The sequence below is a fragment of the Neltuma alba genome, unplaced genomic scaffold (assembly GCF_004799145.2).
Source record: "Neltuma alba isolate B1F8T4 unplaced genomic scaffold, ASM479914v2 tig00012255_pilon, whole genome shotgun sequence".
NCBI lineage: Eukaryota > Viridiplantae > Streptophyta > Magnoliopsida > Fabales > Fabaceae > Neltuma > Neltuma alba.
In genome coordinates, this window is record NW_021636781.1 from 157,667 (window position 1) to 175,774 (window position 18,108).

General features: G+C 34.6%; 2 protein-coding genes and 1 pseudogene across 3 annotated transcripts; 1 reads left to right on the forward strand and 2 right to left on the reverse strand.

The window, feature by feature from the left end:
- Window positions 1-572: 572 nt before the first annotated feature.
- On the reverse strand, window positions 573-3,741 carry LOC114725528 (protein RER1B). Of its 2 annotated transcripts, none has more exons than XM_028912048.1 (4): window positions 3,570-3,741; window positions 2,642-3,003; window positions 1,085-1,265; window positions 573-973 (listed from the first exon to the last, which is right to left on the reverse strand). In XM_028912048.1, exons 2-4 carry the CDS (start codon window positions 2,989-2,991, stop codon window positions 920-922), a joined length of 585 nt encoding a protein of 194 aa, XP_028767881.1. In that variant the 5' UTR covers window positions 2,992-3,003; window positions 3,570-3,741; the 3' UTR covers window positions 573-919. The 2 variants fall into 2 exon arrangements, with proteins under 2 accessions (XP_028767881.1, XP_028767880.1); XM_028912047.1 differs by having other exon boundaries at window positions 3,432-3,741.
- A 4,063-nt stretch (window positions 3,742-7,804) lies between these two features.
- LOC114725524 (uncharacterized) lies at window positions 7,805-12,281 on the forward strand (annotated as a pseudogene).
- Window positions 12,282-14,068: 1,787 nt separating this feature from the next.
- LOC114725525 (SNF1-related protein kinase regulatory subunit gamma-1-like) lies at window positions 14,069-17,188 on the reverse strand. The gene is made up of 7 exons (XM_028912045.1): window positions 17,005-17,188; window positions 16,715-16,890; window positions 16,094-16,201; window positions 15,770-15,928; window positions 15,372-15,454; window positions 15,087-15,278; window positions 14,069-14,692 (listed from the first exon to the last, which is right to left on the reverse strand). Exons 1-7 carry the CDS (start codon window positions 17,159-17,161, stop codon window positions 14,311-14,313), a joined length of 1,257 nt encoding a protein of 418 aa, XP_028767878.1. The 5' UTR covers window positions 17,162-17,188; the 3' UTR covers window positions 14,069-14,310.
- Between the last annotated feature and the right edge of the window lie 920 nt (window positions 17,189-18,108).

An 18,108-nucleotide genomic window follows, 5' to 3' on the forward strand; every position in this document is an offset into this window, starting at 1 on the left:
CTAATTACATGTCCTTTAAAAAAAAAAGAAGTAACCTTGACAAAATGAACTGAACTCATTCAAAATATAAAAGCTAATTATAAGACATTAATTCACTTAAACAATCCTATTAATTGCATATGCTAAAGAAAATTTCTATTCATAAGAAAATTTTTTAATGCAAATAATTAAAAGTGACATTTAAAAAAAATCAACATACATTCATTATAAATAAATAATCTTTTTATTTTTTATATTTTAATTATCTCGTTCTCATATCTGAGAAGAAAGATACAGATGCACAAGTTATTTATGCATGCGTCAGTGCTGGCAGAAAAAAAACAAAGAAAGAGCATGCATCAGTGCTCATAATAGCTTGTCAGGTTCCTGGCGTGGTAGAGTAACTAGGTGGAAAGGTTGAAGAGAAGGTTATCGCTGTTTGCCACTCTAACCCACAACGCCTGATGAGACGTTGTGCTGCGCTACAAACCTGAAGGGCCTTCACTTGGCCAATTTAACCTTTACCCCAAAAATACAAAAGAAAATGAAATCAGAGTCTAAAGTGAACAGCTTTATTACACCAGCTTCCAATAAGCAGCAACCAAAAAAATCTTCGTATTAAAGGGATTCTGCTGAAGTATTTCATCAAGAAGAGAGATTAGCACTAATATTCAAAATTGGATTAAATGATGATATGTATAAACAATGAAGTTTACTGCCAAGTGCCAACATTAGCATATCTTCTGGTATCATAAAACTAAGTGGACATAACATAATCCAATTTTCTGTGACTGCGTATTGGCACCCCATTATAGTCTGCAAAACACAATCCTTCAAGTAAAAAGGGGGGGAAAATCAGCTACCCTAAATGTTCACAAATCCTAACCCTTCTCCTCAATCCAGTAAATGAGTATCCTTCCAAGCATGCAACAGCCTAGCTTCATTCTGCACGAGATCCACTGCTACTTGCAGAAGGCTTCTTACCGCCATACTTCTGAAAGGGGGGAAAAAAAAATAGCATGGGGTACTTTCCAAAATATTTCACACAGACACATAAAGTAAACTATGAGAAGAAATTCAAGCATCAAAAAGATAGAAACTCAACCTGCTTTCCGATGTTGAATGGGACGTATTTGTATTTGACCATGTGTGCAATTTGGCGCCTCATGGTAAGGACGAACAGAACAATCCAGTAACAGAGTAATATAGGCCAAAAGACAGGAACATCAAATACAGAAAAGAAGGTCATGACAAAAGCTATGCAGAAAGCTTTTGTGAAAGAATACCTGCAGCAACAGAGGAAAAAGCAAGTCATTATTTTCATCTGTGTCAACGGGCTATCCCATTGTTCCCCAACAGAAACATGGAAACTCTAAAAAATGAGCCTGTAAATTACATGATTCCTTGACCACAAAAATGGAAGAAGATTGCATATAAATAGTGCCACCCCCCCCCCCCAAAAAGGGGGTGGAGGAGAAATATAATATGAAAAGGTTGGACAAATAGAAGACATCAAATTTCTTAGTGACAAAAGCAGTATTAACTCCATCAGTTTTCCAGAAAGGTCATAAAATATTCACAAAATGTTATATGAAAACAAGTTCTGAAAAATCATTATTACAGAGGTTTTAGGAGGCATAAAACTAAGTTTCTGGGCATGTAATTTGCGCAAGGTGATACCCAGAAATCTAAGGTATCCAGTGTTCCAGTTTTTCAATGAACAAGGACAAAAAGATCACAAGAAAGTGAACTTGTCGAAAGTTAAAATAACAGGCTTAAAGGCATATACACTAACCAAATATTATGTATCATACGCTATATCATCACAAGAACAAATACCAGGAAGAAAGATGCGTGATTGGGATCAAAGTTGATGCTGAGTTGAAGCACAAGTTAGTTCCACGGAAAACGATGCGTTTGAGAAAGTGTGTTTATGATTTGGTCAAAAAAGAAAGTGTGTTTATGAAGACATTTTAGGAAAGATAAACATGTTCTGATGTAATTAACCACTGGTGTACAAAAAATCATCAATTTGCAGCCAAAGGTAACTAGTGGTTGATAACATAGGCAGTTTCAGCAGGCAGTAGACTAAAAGCTAGTACCTGACAACAAGATTACCTCAATCTTCTCATTAATTTATTATAAGGATATCAAGTTATTCTTCCTTTGTGAAGGGTTTATTTCTATTGACCAGAACAGGTTTTCCCAAAAAAATACAAAATTAAGAGCATTTTTTGTATGGCCGTGCTCTGTGAATGACTGAAGGCCGGACTACCAAATGGAGTTTAGCATTGATTCATAGCAATATCAGTGGGCACATATGATAAACTAAGATATCAAGTTATGGTACATCATATGTTAGAGACTCAGGACTGAATGCTAAGATGACAGACACCGAAGCAGCAATTAAAATCTAACAACAATGAGCCTTATCCTACTATGTGAAGTTAACAACAACCAAATATCTGGATAAATTGTTAACCAAAAGATCACGTTTAATAACTTCATTAAGTGTTCTCAGTTAAAATCTAATATCCAAATAATTAATTACGGTTTTCTGAAAGAGGGACTGTGCAGGTCATCTAATAATGTTAAACAAAAACCCTAAGACTATAATGGCAATAATGTAGGTAACAGATTAGCAGCAAAATAAACAAATTACCAGAACTTAAATTCAGGAAGCCGGCGAATGAAAGGTTTGAACTCATCAGAACCTTTTGTTGGCAGCAGAGGTCCATCTGAAGGTTCCAGTTCTGGATCAACCAAAGGGGACAGAAACCCAATCAACAGATTGAGCAAATAGATTCCCAGACCGTATGACACGATGTAGAATCCCTGGACATAATAAACCCTCAAAGCATACAGTAATGCCAAAACCAAAGTCCCAATCCATCTATACGTAGCATGAGGAGTAGTTTTATCCAGATAATATTGAAAGAGCCTCATAAAGTCCTGCACCCCCTGGTTTACAGGTGCAGCAGCCGAAGCACTGCCACCTCCAACTCCCTCCATTCAATTAACAACCTGCGGAGACATAATCATGGCTTACAAACAAGCTCATTGTTCAAAATGAATCATGTCTAACACCCTCCCATGGTTAATTGCATATATAATAGATAACCACCGACGCCGCTTGAGCTGAAATAGAAAGGAAAAAGAGCTTCTACTCTATTGAAGTACATCAACATACAGAATAAAGAAAGTCGTTCAGAATCAGACACATCAAATTTCATCAAAGCAGCCAACAACACAAACTAAAAAAGTAAGGCTTAATTTTTATCATTAAAAAAAAAGGGATCCGCAAGCATCATTTCTCATTACATGTGAAATACTCCCAAAATTCTGGAAAAGATGTACAAAACAGCCGGGCAAGAAGAAGATCTAGCATAATGAAATCGGGAGTCCTAACAGGTTAAGCAAGGAACGGAATCCAAGGGATAAAAGGAGCTAACCAAGGAGAACTGTTGAAGCTCAAGAAGGAAGAGAACTGGTGGAGGGAGGCGAAAAGTGTGCGGATCTAGAAGTAGACGGGAATCTGCTGAACCCTATATCAAGGAGGAAATGAAATCCAGAGAAGAATCGAAGCTGACCTGGGAGGACCGTTTGAGCCCGACGAGGAGGAGGACGACGAGGAGATTTTGATGGAGGAACCGAAAAGTAGGCAGATCTACAAGGAAACGCGAATTTCCTTATTATTCGTTTCGTTTTTTTTTTCCAACCCACTTTTTTGATGGGGTCTATTATTATAGCCTCTATTATCTGCCCTCTCCGGCGTCGTATTACATAGGGAAATGTGACCGAAGAAGGGAAATGTGACCGAGGAACGAGTGGCACTGGGATGTTATCTTGTATTAGCGGAGATGCCGCAGTCCTCCAGGAAATGACTGCGGAGGCGCGTGAACGGGAAGAGCGTGCCGCCCCTAAGTGCTAACATGGAAGATTATTATTGGTCTGTCAGATAGCGTGTACCCTTGTTCTTGAGGACAATAGCATAATTGGGCAGACCTCTTTCCTTGGCCACTGGGGGAAGAGATTGGGTTTTTTCTTTTTTCTTTTTGAAAAGATCTTTATTTTATTTGACTTGTAGACTAGGAGACTAGTAGATAGATTGTCTTCTTTTTTTTCACTTCCGATTTTTTTAAAAAAACTTTTCTAAAATATAATTAACCAATATATAATGTTATTATGCCATATATAATACTACCTCCGGTCCTTAATATAAGACCCCGTTTGACTTTTTATTTGATCCTAATTATAAGACCCCAATCCACTTTGTCTCTCATATTTATATATATTTTTTCTAAAATAGCCCTTCTAACAATGATAGTTCTAGTCAATCACTTGATTAATAAGGATCTTTTAGGAAAGACAACACTTATTCAGGACAAATAACTAACTCAACTTGCTTCCTTAATCTCCTCAAATAAGTCAACTGGGTCTTATAATTAGGACCGGAGGTAGTATGTAATATTGTGTAAAAAAAAATAGCACATGGCCTCGTTGAAGGTTAAAAAAAAAACATATGACCTTATTTTTTATTGTTTTTTCTTTACTTTTAATACAATTTATATCCATTTTAACATTACACTTAGGACGTTATCTAAATATAATAGGTGACGGTATTACTAGAGCTACTTGCTCTTGACTTATATCTTATTATTTTCTTTTTTTCGTCAAAGACTTGTCTCCTGTTATTAAACACAAATTAAGCCAGAAGAAAAAAGGCGTGCATCCTGCCCCTCCGTCATTTGGACTATTAAAAACATGGACAACTGGATTTTTTTCTAATTAAATTATTATAATATATTTATTTACAAGTGCTTAGATTTTATAAATATCAACTTACAAGAAAAAAAAGTATTTTAACTCAAACATATGAAAATAAATAGCAAAATTTAGACTATTCACAATTTCACATGTTAATATTATGAATCCTCTTACGCTGGCTTCATGTATAGGTTAAGGTAGGATCAGAATCTGGCAATTAACGGTGTTAATTCATGCAGATTACACAACCTTGATGCATGATCAAATAAATAATGACAGAGGAAAGGCTTTGATTATTAAAAATCAAAGATCGGATACGTTTATTAGATAATTAGGTATGACAGTTATGTAAGAAAATTCAATAAAGCTCAGCGGAACAAAAGATGGTAAATATTCAAATACATGGGAAGGTTGGTAGGATGTGAATTTTCTAAGGTGATTCCACTTGAAACGAGGAAATAGATAAACATATTTGCATTAAAAGCAATTTGTTTTGGCCTGACATAAAAGCAATTGGAGACAATATATACTATCTCCTGTTCTAATTATAAGACCTCATTTGTAGTCTATAAATGAGATCTTATAATTAGGACCGGAGAAAGTAGTGTTACATAATTTGTATGTTCAAAATGTCTCCCTCCTCCTGCAGCAATGCACAAGTTGTGCAGGGTATTTATAAATCAGGATGATTTTGATGTATCAAACAATACATAGTTTCTTTTACATGTTTTCATACCTTCATATTAAAGGGAAGAGAAAAAAGAAAAATTATTTTTCATCTCTCACATTTTAATATGATACTTGTGTGTCTTTTCTTTTAATTAAATACGTTAATTTCGTTTTGTTAGCATTGTTAGCTTGGGTATAGAGACTAACAGTACTAAATTAAGTAAAAGTATAGTTAGTAATGTTGCTAACATAATAAAATTAGAGTATCTAATTAAAAGAAGAAAAATAGAATACCGAATTAATAATTGAGAGAAAATATGAGTTTTCTTTTGAAAGTAACGTGAGCTGCTGATCTTGTGGTTATGTTTTTGTTCTTGCGAAGGACATCAGGCCTTTTTTTCACATCCAATGGGAAAAAAGAAATAGAAATGGGCCTCAGGAGGCCCAATATAAGCACGGTCCCATGGAAGCCCAATCAGACCACTTATATCTCTTTTGGGGCCTCCGAAGCAGCTTGTGGACAACGCGCCGATGTGAAGATCGCATTCTCCTAGTCTTGTCACTGTTGACTTCAGCTGTCCAAGTCCCCAGCTTCCATGTGGACACAGAGAAACGAAAAGAAAAGTAAACATATGAAATTAGTGTATTATTACCTAGTATAAAACCAGATTGATATGAAGAGATTAAAAAAATTAAAAAATTATTTTCAGATATTCATATTTATTATTATTTTTAGATTAATTTGTCTGACTTATAAAATCAAATACTCCTCCGCTCCTTAATATAAAATCCATTAAACTAATTTGATTAGATTAAGAAAGTTATGTAAGTTAGTTAATTATAAGAAATGTAACATGTTTTTCTTAAAACACCATGATCATCTTTCTTAATACTCTTCTCCCTCTTCTACTTGTTATGGTTAATTGAGTATCCATAAGGGTAATTTAAAAAAAATAATAAATATAAAAAATAGGTCTTATATTTAGAATCAAAACTAATTCAATAATTAGCCAGAAGAATAATGAATAGGAAGAATGATGTGGACACAAGGCATCCAAATGCATGGTCTCGTGATTTACGTGGTGCTCAATCCTCCACGGTCTCACCTGTCCTTGCTAACCAATCCAACCTCCACTCGGTTATTAGTATTATTCTTAATAATAATAAAAATTAAAATTGCAATCCAACTAGCTCTTTTAATTCCCACACGCCCAATATTTATACCCCTCAAATTCCACATATAAATAGTTTCTGACTAAGGGTGTGTTTGGATGAAACTAAACCGTGGTTTAAAAAAGTGATTCTGGAGAATAGATTCTGAGAAGAATAGATTTCTGGAAAGAATAAGTGTTATGAAAAAGTGATTTTGAGAAGTGAGAGTGTTTGTATAGTTATTATCAGAAGCACTTTTTATATATACAAATTACTAAAAAAAAGACATAAGTTAATATGATAATTACAGAAAAATAGATTTTATGATATATTTTAATTTGAAGGAATAAAATTGTTAATAATATATTTTTTATTAACATAATTAATAATATATAAGATAATATAATTAATAAATAATTAATATGTATATATATTTATAAAATATAAGATTAAATATGTTTATAAAAAAATATGTTTATAAGAAAAATAACAAGATACATATCCTATAGGCTCTCACACTCTCCCTTTTTTCTCCAAAAGCAAAAAAATTATGCTTTTTCCAAAACCACGGTTTGTGCAAATTGGGTGGGTGTTTGGGTGACTTATCACCCAAACCATGATTTGGGTCTCCAAACCATGGTTTAGAGTGTCACCCAAACGGTGCCTAATTCACACGCAATTCACATTAACTTAAGAAAGTATTTGGTGTTATTTAGATTACAAATTAAATTTTAACATTACATTTATTTATACTTTTTTTTCCCTCTTATTAAATAAAGAAATTAAGAACACTTCTTAAAATATGTCTTATATTCATATCCCTTCAACTACAAGTATTCTTAGTTATTTTCACAAGTCATTTATTTAATTTTAAAAAGCATTAAATACTTTTTGCTATATATGTCTATATTTAATAACGATGATGAGAAAATAAAAATTATTATGATGCTCGAATTCAGTATAAATCATAAGGATATTGGAAATCACTTAAAGTTTATAACAAATTTAATATTTTTAATTGTTTTTACTAACATGCGTGAACAAGATAGAAATGAGATATATGTCCAGAGAGAGAGAGTGTGTGTACACACACACATGAGGGGAGCGGCAGTATATATAAATTATATATAAATGAAACATCGGAAAAACAAAAAGGCATGGGAAAGAAAACAACCAATTAGGAAAAAAGTTCAACGGGTGGGCCTCATGGACTTCTATTCTTCACTCTGTCTTGCGTCTGTTCTCTCTCTCTCTCTGGGGGATGGGCTTCGAAGGCGATTCTCGTGGTTGAGGATCCAAGAAAGCGATCCTCTGTTCCAAATTCGAGCCTCGGTCCTCTCCGTTGATGGTAAAAGGCTTCGGAAGTAGAGAGAGATTAAAACAATATAAAATAATCTTGCAGCTTTTTATTTTCCCTTCTTCACTTTGAGTCGTCATCATCTATTCAGAGGATCCAAACCTGTGTTTATCTGGCATCGATTTTTGTTTCTGGATCCACGGTTTTTCGAGTCTAGCTGGTTGCTTACACTTCGCGCTTCAAAGTTTACGGGTAACGCGTTTCTTTCTTCACCACACTTTAACTGTTATTCTGCTTGTTCTTCTGTTTTTGGGGGGTTTGAGTATGTTTCCTGTTGTAAGTTCACAAAAAATTGTTTGAAATTTGATTACTTGGACTAGGAGCGGGTTGTTGTTACATTTATTGTTTTTGTGGTGTTTACTTCAATTGCCAGATTCTATTTTCTTCTTTTTAGATTGATCTCTTCATCATCATCATCGCCATTTTTTTTTGGGTGGGGCTTGGATTTCAAATTTATCAGAATTTGTGTACCGAAGAAAGTTCTGATATTAGGCAATTTAGCGGTGACGTATGAGGCAATTTTACATTCTTATTGACTTCCCATGCATGTTTGGCTGCCGTTTAATGATGGTGCGCAGACAGAATGTGCCAGACCATTTTATATATTAGACTTAAGAAAAGCCAGCGGTTCCCTAACAAGCTGGATTGGACAGAGTTTTGAAACCTATAGCGGACCGAAATGTGAACAATAATACGTGGAGGGCCAACTTCAGATAGTGCATTGAAGGGTCATAATAGGGTTTTTGGTTTTAATTAAGGATATATTATGGTTGTCAGACATCCAGATATTTTCCTATCTGAGCTGACTGTATTTTCAGGTGACATTTGAGAAATAATCGGAGGAAATTGTGTCATCATGCAAGAGAAAATTAAAATGCCTGAAGATATTGTACAAGCATATAATGAAAACGAGGCAATGGATGCTCAGCCATTAAATGGTTGCCAATTAGTATGGATGGCTCATTGGAAGCATACAAATTACAAGTCAGCAACTCGGGACAATAGTCGTTCATCGATTCATTGTGAGTCCAGAAGAGAAGTTGGAGAAGACAGTGTTGCTGAGCATGATAATGTACAAGGTAGGTCAGATGCTGCAATAGATATTTCTACAGGCACTGGAGCAAACAGAGAAGCAGCTAAGGCCACAGAGATTTCCACCATGAACGAGAATCTGCCAGAAAACCCAGAAAATTTACCGATAAGAAGCTTGGATTTCAAATCATTTCCTATTTCTAATAAGAGAGATGGTACTTTGTCTCTGAAGGGGGAACAATGTTCTATTTACCGTAGGGAAGTTCTAAAGTCTCAAACTAATACAAGCTTTAGAAATCATATTGTTTCTCCCGGGGAGACTGAGATTAATTTGCAGTCTGAAGGATTTTTACCTCCTCACCTATTGATGAATTCTTCCAATGCTATTGAAAAGAACAAATTAACTGTTTCGGCATCTGTGTGGAGGGACGTAAATTCAACTTCTGACATGGTGCCATTTGCATGTAACAAAGCTAAATCTTCAATGCCCTCCTTCACACGTGGTCAGCATGAAATATTTCAATCAAGCGTAGCATCTAGGGAACATTTCACAAGTACTGATTATCAGAGCTATTCTTCTCTTTTAATTCGTGAGAAAAGAATAAGTAATCTGTTAGACCCCCGAACACCTGGGTTTTCAAGATCGATGTCAAGTGGTCCTGATCATGTACAACATGATCCCTCAGTTAGCCGTGATGGTGGCCTGAATTTTGTTAGTGATCATCATTGGAAGATGCGACGTTACACTGGTGCTGCAAGGTTTTCAAGCTTGACCAGCCCTTTTGAATCAAGTAAAATAGATAAATTTTGTCATGGAAGCTCTCCTGCACTTCAAATGCCCAGCTCTGTTCATCATGCAAAGACTACGAAGCTATTCACCCCCATAGACTCAGGAGAAGAGTTATCAAGAGGCCATCCCAAAATCTGTCAGTCAACTCAGCATTTTCCAATGTCAGGAAATAGTGATATTATCTTGTCTGAAAAAGGGGAATTCTTCGGAGAGTCAGTAATTACCAACAAATTCAAACGAAATGCTTTCAGTGAGATGCCTTATTTCTCCCCATCCACTGATGAGAGCGCTCTGGGAAGTGTAAAGCTGAAAACACTAGGGAGCTCTATGAATAGGGAAGGAAGGAAAAGCGTCCAAGATCTAGAAAGTATGACAACCCTGCAGAATGAATCTTCTGCCGAAACTGATACCATGGACATAAATGCTTTACAGGAGGATCGACATCCTGGTAAATTTTCATCCTTTTAAATGAGATGCTGAAATATGCTATACTTTAGGTTTCATGCTACAAATAATTTTGCGTTGTACTGAACGTTACAATGAATTAAAGTTTTCTAGATAATATTGTGAATGTCGCCTGAATGGCTGCTTCCTTTATATCATGATTTTGGGCTGAAGGTTCTTTTTCCTTTTGGCAGGTCATGTTACATTGTCATCAAGCAAGGTGATTTCTGTAATTCTTAATCTTGAGGGTGCCCTTTTATTCACTTTTCAAACATCTCTTTTTTTCTTAAGCACTCTGGGTAATTAACATCTTTACTGGTTTTTGAAGATTATAGAAATATATTTATGTTCTCTTTGCATTTTGTAACAAGTGCTTAAATTTAATTATGTGATGATATTTTTTCAATTTTTAATTTTCAATTTGGTACTTATGTGTTTTTTTAAATTAAATCTTTAATTTTTTTTTTCCGGTTAACATCATTAATTTTTGCGTAGAGACTAAAAATGCTAATAGATAGAATAAAGTTACAATAAAATTAAATGATTTAATTAAGGAAAAATAAAAATTGAGAGAAAGTACAAGTACTTCCAATATAGTTTTCCCTTTTTTATACAAAATTTGTGTAATGGCTGAGTGCCTTTGCTGTTCTCGATTCTTAAAGAATTGGGTGGCAGAAAATATTTGATTGGACTGTTTGTGGGGGCCCATTTTGCAGGGGCATTATCTGATAATACTGTTTTAAATTTCAAGTTGCTAATCTGGTCGCCATAATCAAATTATGAATTTTGTAGTGCCCCAAGGAGAGCCAAAACTTGTTAACTTGTCCAGGTGCAGTAACTTTTGCTAGAGAGGGGACGAAAGCAGAATCAGCAAGTGTTGCGATACGTGATGCAAACCAAGAGCCTCTTAAGCTTCGCACTCTGACAGGTCCAGTGGATGAGAGGGAGACTAGCACGTCCAAAACCCAGAGTCTGGATGTGGAACGCCTCCTTTCCAATGCAACAGAGCATGGAAATTCCAAATCCACTACCTTTGGCAATGGTTCTTTTGGAGCAGAACCAAGCAATAGATGGTTAAAGAGACTCAAACTCTCTACATCCGATTCTGCTCTTGGTACCAAGAGTGAAAATTTTGGGGAAACTTCTTCCCATGAAAATTTACATCTGCTTTTCAGCAAAATTATGAAAGGCAGAAAAACGAGTTTGGAACCCAGACCACTGTCTCTAACTGGGGGGCCGAAGGTACCGGATCTACCTGCAACAGTATCATCAAATAGCAGGTCCTCTTTCATCAAAGCAAATCAAACCTGGAGGCTTCACTTTCTCATCCCTGGATTCAGAGATGGAGTCATAATCCTGTTGCTTCTTCGCCTACAAAGCGTGACATGATGGACCCTGTGATGGAAGGGCTTCAAAAGAAGCAGTTTCCAAGCGTTGCTGCTATGGCACTGATGGGAAAAGCAATGGCCAGTTTGCGTCCATGCGAGTTTACGAAAAAGGGACCCCTCGTAGTTTGGAATACGGAGAAATTATGAAATTGTTGTCTTTGTAATTCAAATTTAGGATAATTATGCTGTAAGACCACAGGATAACTTATTGTGTGAAGAATTTACTGAGGAATCCATGGGACGAGGTTGCTGCTTTAGTGGCTATTTCCCAAGACGTTGAGGAGTGAGAAATGCTCAGGCTACTTCCCAAGATCGTTCTGGCAAGAGACGCATTCCATGCGGAGACTGAATGTTTTGTGTTTGTTGAAGAAGCAAGTTTCTGGAAGTTGAAGCTCAATGTATCTCCGAAACTAAATGGAAGGAACACCTGGCGGATTTTGTTTTGGTAAGCCTTCAGTTTATTTCATTCGTCAAAAGATGTTTTTTAATCCATTATATTCTGTGATCTGGAGCAATTAAAACGATATATAAACACTGCTTGCACCAAAAGATAGCATGTGTAGTTGGGGGGGAAAAAAACAGAGAGCATGTGTGGGATATGAATTGTGTGTGTGTGTGTGTAATTATATATATGTTCATAGGAGAGAGAGAGAGCTGAGTTTGGCTTTATGCAAAAGCGTGTTTTTTGGGAGATTCCTGTACATAACTACTGCTTATGCATGGACTGGTATGTCTGTGTTCTTCTCTTTGTCCCCCTGCACCAACAATCTTTCTTGTTCATTTCTTCAATCATAGCACATGTTCTCTACTGGCATTCTAATGCACTCACCGATAAAAACTCCACATATTATTACTACCTCCTGTGGTGAATATAAGAACTATTTAACTGTCTGGTAAAAAAAAAAAAAGAACTATTTAACTGATCTGAATAGTTTGAGTAGGTTAAATTGTTTTTTTGTAATAAATATAAGTTGATTTTCCTAAAGTATATTTTTTTTTAAACTTATAACTGCCATTAGATGGAATTGTTAATATGTGCAATTAATAGGGACACTTCAGAAAACACAAACTAAATCGAGATTTTATATTTAGGACCCAACTTTTATATTAAGGACTTCAAGAGGTAGTATTATCATTTTTTAACTACTTTATAATAATTCATTTTTACGAATATAGATGATGCCTATTATGTTTGTATTACTTTTTATCCTTAATATAAAACTTAGTTAACTAATTTGAGTAGATTAAGAAAATTAATTAAATTATTTATTTGTAATAAATTGATGTCTTTCCTAAAATATATTTACTAATTATGTGTATTAGTTAAAAATATTATTTGATGAAATTTTTAACATGTACAATTACTGCAAAAATTATCTTAAAAAAAAAAAATATGAGAGATAAAATGAATTAGAATTTGTTCAACTGAATCTTATAATAAAAATGAAAAGAAGTTACTTTTCTTTTCACGCACTTTTCTACTGCTATCCCTAGTTCTTCAGTCCCTTGGCTACACGATCCGCCTGATAAAGCAGGACTACACTAGTGAGTCCTAAATGTCCTATGTCTCCATCCTATCCACACCAAAAATGGGAGATGTTTCTCGAGTTGTAATTGCAAAATATTTGTCTTGTCCTTGATATAAAACTTATTTAAATAATTTAATTAGATTAAAAAAATTAGGTAGGTGAGTTAATTATAAAAATGTAATATGCTTTTCTTAAATTACGATAATCATCTTCTTTAATATATTTTTTACTTAATTATAGTTGATAAAGTATTCATAAAGATAATTTAGAAAAATTGATAAATATAAGAAATAAGTTTTATATTTAGGATCAAAATCAACTTAATAATTAGGTCATATATTAAGGACCAGGGTACTTCTCTCTGCTTTTTTTTTTTGGTTAAAATTGCAAAATACTTCTCCCTCCCTCTCTCGATTTTTTTTTTGGGGGTTATAATTGCAAAATACTTCTGGAAGCTTTGAATTGTAATGAAAAATAGCATATCTTCGTCGGCCACATAAAAGTTTCGTGACTTTTTGCGACTAGTATTACTTCACTTTAATCGTCAATATTTTATAATAAAATAGATTAATTTGTAGATTTGGGGACCTCAAAAATAAAAAATAAAATTCATATTTGATTCTGTAATTTTTTTAAACTTTTTATAAGGTCTAAGTTTTATCTCTCAATGCCAGAATTTTATTGACATTTTTTTATTAAGAAAATCAATAGTGTTAAAACTATAGAACTGAAAATATAAAATTAAAAAATCAAAATAAAACTTTATATAAAATTAAGAGAAACTAAAAAATCAAAGTAAAACCTTATGCAAAATTAAAAGACAAATTATGCATTTTTACCAAAAAGAATTAAAAAAGAAAAAAGGCATACATTTACATTAAAATTACTATGAATTTCATTTTTAAATTATTTATATATAATTATAAATGTTGATACTCCTAATAAGAGTTTTTGCCCCTAGTTCAAAACATAATGCTACATTCTAAAATTTAATTCTTATGACCAAAAAAATAGATAATATTCGAAGGAAAAACATTAAAAACAGTTTGACCTACGAGAAAATTTTAATGTTTTAAAATCTTCTCTGATAAGTAGGGACAAGGTTATCATCCTTGTCGCAGAACCCCAAACAATTGAAATAAGATAAGAACGGAATTGAATTTCAATTTCGTCCCAAACCAGGCATGCAACCCCCTTCCGAGATCAATGATCACGAACTAGAGTTCCATCTTCTACATGGCATCCGCTCTGTTCCAAAGCAATTTGGAAAAACCCACCTCCATCAATACTGGAACTCACACAAGGGGGAGCAAACTGCAGAATAACATCTCTCACTGTGATCAGTCGTATAACTTCTTCATTTTCATTGACCAGAAAGGTGAATCTGCTATTCTTTTCTGTCATATGCTTCATCAATTGCTTGAGTGTGTCACTCTTCTTGTTGGTCAATGGCGAGTCCATCTTAGGTACACATTTCTTCTTCAGGTGGAGATTTCTTGCGACCATTGAAGTCCCATAACCAATTTCAGAGCTTGTCTCAGTTTCGTCAGGCTCTGAGTGGATGAACTCTTCAGCAGTTAATTTCCTGTTTTTTCCCCGCATAAAACAAGCATCAGTCTTGTGTTGGTTTTCACTGAAAGCAACTCTTTTCAGCGAACCCAAAAGGACACGTGTATCCAAGACCCTTTTATTACTAACTATCTATTCCCCGCTTATTACTTGACGTCTTGACCACATCAAGGGGCTAATGTCAAGAATTCAAATGTGTCCATTAACTTTACAGACTTTGAGCCAATCTGGTTTCTCTTTTATTGAAGAAACATGACGGTGCTACTTACAATCTTGACCCTCCAAATACGAGAGTCAGGATTTTTTTTTTTTTTTGTTTTGTTTGGGCGCTTTTTTTATGGGTGTGCGACAAAAAGGTATAATGACGGGAAAAAAAACAATAGAGAATCTATATGAGGTTTTGAGCTTACTTTATATTTCTAAAGAGATCATCATTTTCCACAAGATGATAGATATCTATGTTCCTGACACAACCAATAAGCTTCTTACTTTGTCGATCTACAACAGCAACTGTCCAGGCTCGGGTTTCCCAGAGAATGTGTAAAGCATCAGCAACAGTTTGGTCCCCAAATACAAAACTAGCATGTTCTTGTGCTTCCAATCTGCGAAGGCATGAAGCGAGGTTAAAGGACTACATGTATAATACAGATAGAAAATAGATACATGTACTGTTAAGAAATGTAAGGGCTTAATACTTGAGATCTGACAAGGCCTTGTCTGCAATATTGTCAAACCACTCTAGTCCGCTTGATTCAAGAAGCAATTGAACTAAAGCATTCTAGCACAAAGGCAACCATGTCACCCATTCTGCATCTATAAACATCAAAACAAATATATCCATTCATACATTTATGATTTGCTCCTAGAGTAATTTCTGATCATTACTTGTACAAGTAGCCATAAAGCTCAGAAAAATGGGTTTCTTGATGGATCCTACTGCCAGAAACACACTCTTTAGCAAGTTTCATACATATATTAGGATTTCTCTTGGCTTCTATCCAAATAAGCTGAATATGACATCCTTGAGCCAGTTTCGTTCTACACCAACAGGATATTGTTTAAACTTTTATTTCACGTCAAACTTGGTAGATACCTGAGTAACTAAACCAATGACTTGGGGATCTGAATGCTGTATCACTGGCAAAACCCGCAGCGGATGCTTGGAAAGAAGCAGCAGCGCATGAAGAAGTGTATCATCCAAATGTACAGGGAAAAATGGTTCCCAAACGAATGGCTTGGCTAACTCACCGACCTATTAAGAATGGAGTAGAACAGAGAATTACACATAATTCAAAAGCTGATCACACACGGAGATAATGCTGAGGACGAACCAACAAGTAATTTCACTTCCAATCATCCAAGTAAAATCTTCTAAAAGAGGGAAAATTAAGGAATAGAGAGAAAAGTGGAGGGGAACCTTGGTGTGTCCAATCTGAGGAATCTGGTCCAGAGTGGAGAAAAGGCCGCCGTCTCTTTCCTTTTCAAGACCGTTGTTCTTGAAATTTTGCCTGAAACTTTCATATTCCTAAACAAAAATGAAAAGATTTTTCTTTTATTAGAATGCCTTGCCATCTGCCAGGATAGATGGGGGGAGATTGCCGGTGTGACTTGTGACTTATGGGGGCTTGGATATCCAAGAATCAAAGAAGATGAACTAAAATATTATTGCCATTCCTTAGTTTTGCATGAAACTTTATTTTTACCGTTAAGTAGTTGAGTTTCATTAGTTGGAATATCGTCTTTTATCTTCCCCATGTTTCCCTCAGACATCATTTTATGAGAATCACTTGCAGATTATCTACACTCGTAAGATGTCACATCAAACAATTCCACGCCTAATGTCGTGAGAATCATTAACAGATTAAATACACTTGTAATGTCACATCAAAGAATTCCACAGTTCTCGTGGGCAAATATCCACAAATCAACAAAACTATATAAGATAAAAAGACGAAATATGAATCAATCAATTCATATAAAATAAAAGCTTAAGAATAGAAAAAGGATATATCGACCAAATAAATACTTAATATTATACCTCAATACACCACAGGACCATGGTTGAGAAATCAAGGAAACCGATATACCGATAAGAAAATTCCATGCGGGGTGCATTGGGGTCCAGGACATCAGCCATAGGTGCTCCAAAGAGGTCATTTTCGTACAGCATGCGAATCGCATCCTTTACAGTGTCCCCAGCTTTCAATTCTAAAGCTTAAGAAATAAAGACACGGAGATGGAATGACAAAAAGAATGGTCAGATGCTCAGAAATTCAACGAGGTATGGTTCTGAAACAAAGGAAAATCAACGGAAAACGATCGTAGTACCGAATGAGCTTTGGATGCCAGAAACCGAACTAAGGGGAATGCGATCGAGAAATTGTTGAAGAGCAGAGCCAGAATCGACCTGCGATTGCTCATCGCTGTTGTTGAGGGTGGCTGCATTTTCTGAGGCGGGCTTCGTTCTGTCCAATATTTCCTGCATGATGTTTGATTCCGATTGAACTCACATTCTCTATTTCAGTTTGTCCAAATTCGTTTTCGCCGTCAGTACTCACCGCCATCTCAGGCGATTGACTCTAGCACGAATCCACAAACTTGTTCTACGTGTTTTCCTTATGCTGATCCAGGAGTTAGCCACGCGGCATTACCGCTTTGACGCCAACTGCCAAGTTCCTCAATTTTTTCGTGCAACTTCACTGTGTTCACCATTTCCCCAATAAATGAAAAATTGGAGTGGCAAATTTATAATTCTTTATTTCTTAAAATAAACATGTATAACATTATGTGTGTATATATGAATTTATGAGTTAAGTAAATTAATTTTAAAAATAATAAATATGAAAAATAAAATAGATTGAAATTTTATTATTTAAGATCAAACCTAATAGCCAAGAGAGATTAAAATTTATTATAAAATGCATGAATTCTTGTATTCTCTTTTTTTTCAATAAATATAATTAATACTACTTCTGGTCCTTAATATAAGAGCTAGTTGACTAATTTGAGTAGATTAAAAAAATAGTTAAATTAGTTATTTACAATAAATTTGTGTTGTCTTTCTAAAATATTTTTACTAATTAAATGTGTTGACCAAACTACCATTATTACAAAAACTATTTTGAAAAAAATAAATAAATATGAGAGATAAAAAGATTAGGATCTATTCAAATAAAAATCAAACAACTCTTATATTAAAGTCCGGAGGTAATACTACCTCTTCTCCTTAATATAAGAGCTAGTTAACTAATTTGAGTAAATTAAAAAAATTAGTTAAGTTAGTTATTTGCAATAAATAGCTGTTGTTTTTCCTAAAATATCCTGCCAATCAAGTATAGTGACTAAATTACCATTATTACAAGAACAACCTTAAAAAAAATAGATAACTATAAGAGACAAAATGGATTAAAATTTTATATTTAGAAATAAAAT

What these genes read in the sequence shown, in the direction of transcription:
- LOC114725528 (XM_028912048.1), bottom strand. Translation starts at nt 2,991, where the DNA reads ATGGAGGGAGTTGGAGGTGGCAGTGCTTCGGCTGCTGCACCTGTAAAC. An exon ending in CTTCCTGAATTTAAGTTCTG is followed by an intron (nt 1,266 to 2,641) that starts GTAATTTGTTTA and finishes CTGTTGCTGCAG; the next exon opens with GTATTCTTTCACAAAAGCTT. An exon ending in CATTCAACATCGGAAAGCAG is followed by an intron (nt 974 to 1,084) that starts GTTGAGTTTCTA and finishes CCCCCCTTTCAG; the next exon opens with AAGTATGGCGGTAAGAAGCC.
- LOC114725525 (XM_028912045.1), bottom strand. Translation starts at nt 17,161, where the DNA reads ATGCAGGAAATATTGGACAGAACGAAGCCCGCCTCAGAAAATGCAGCC. An exon ending in TCATTGGTTTAGTTACTCAG is followed by an intron (nt 15,455 to 15,769) that starts GTATCTACCAAG and finishes CCTTTGTGCTAG; the next exon opens with AATGCTTTAGTTCAATTGCT. An exon ending in AAGGCCTTGTCAGATCTCAA is followed by an intron (nt 15,279 to 15,371) that starts GTATTAAGCCCT and finishes ATGCCTTCGCAG; the next exon opens with ATTGGAAGCACAAGAACATG.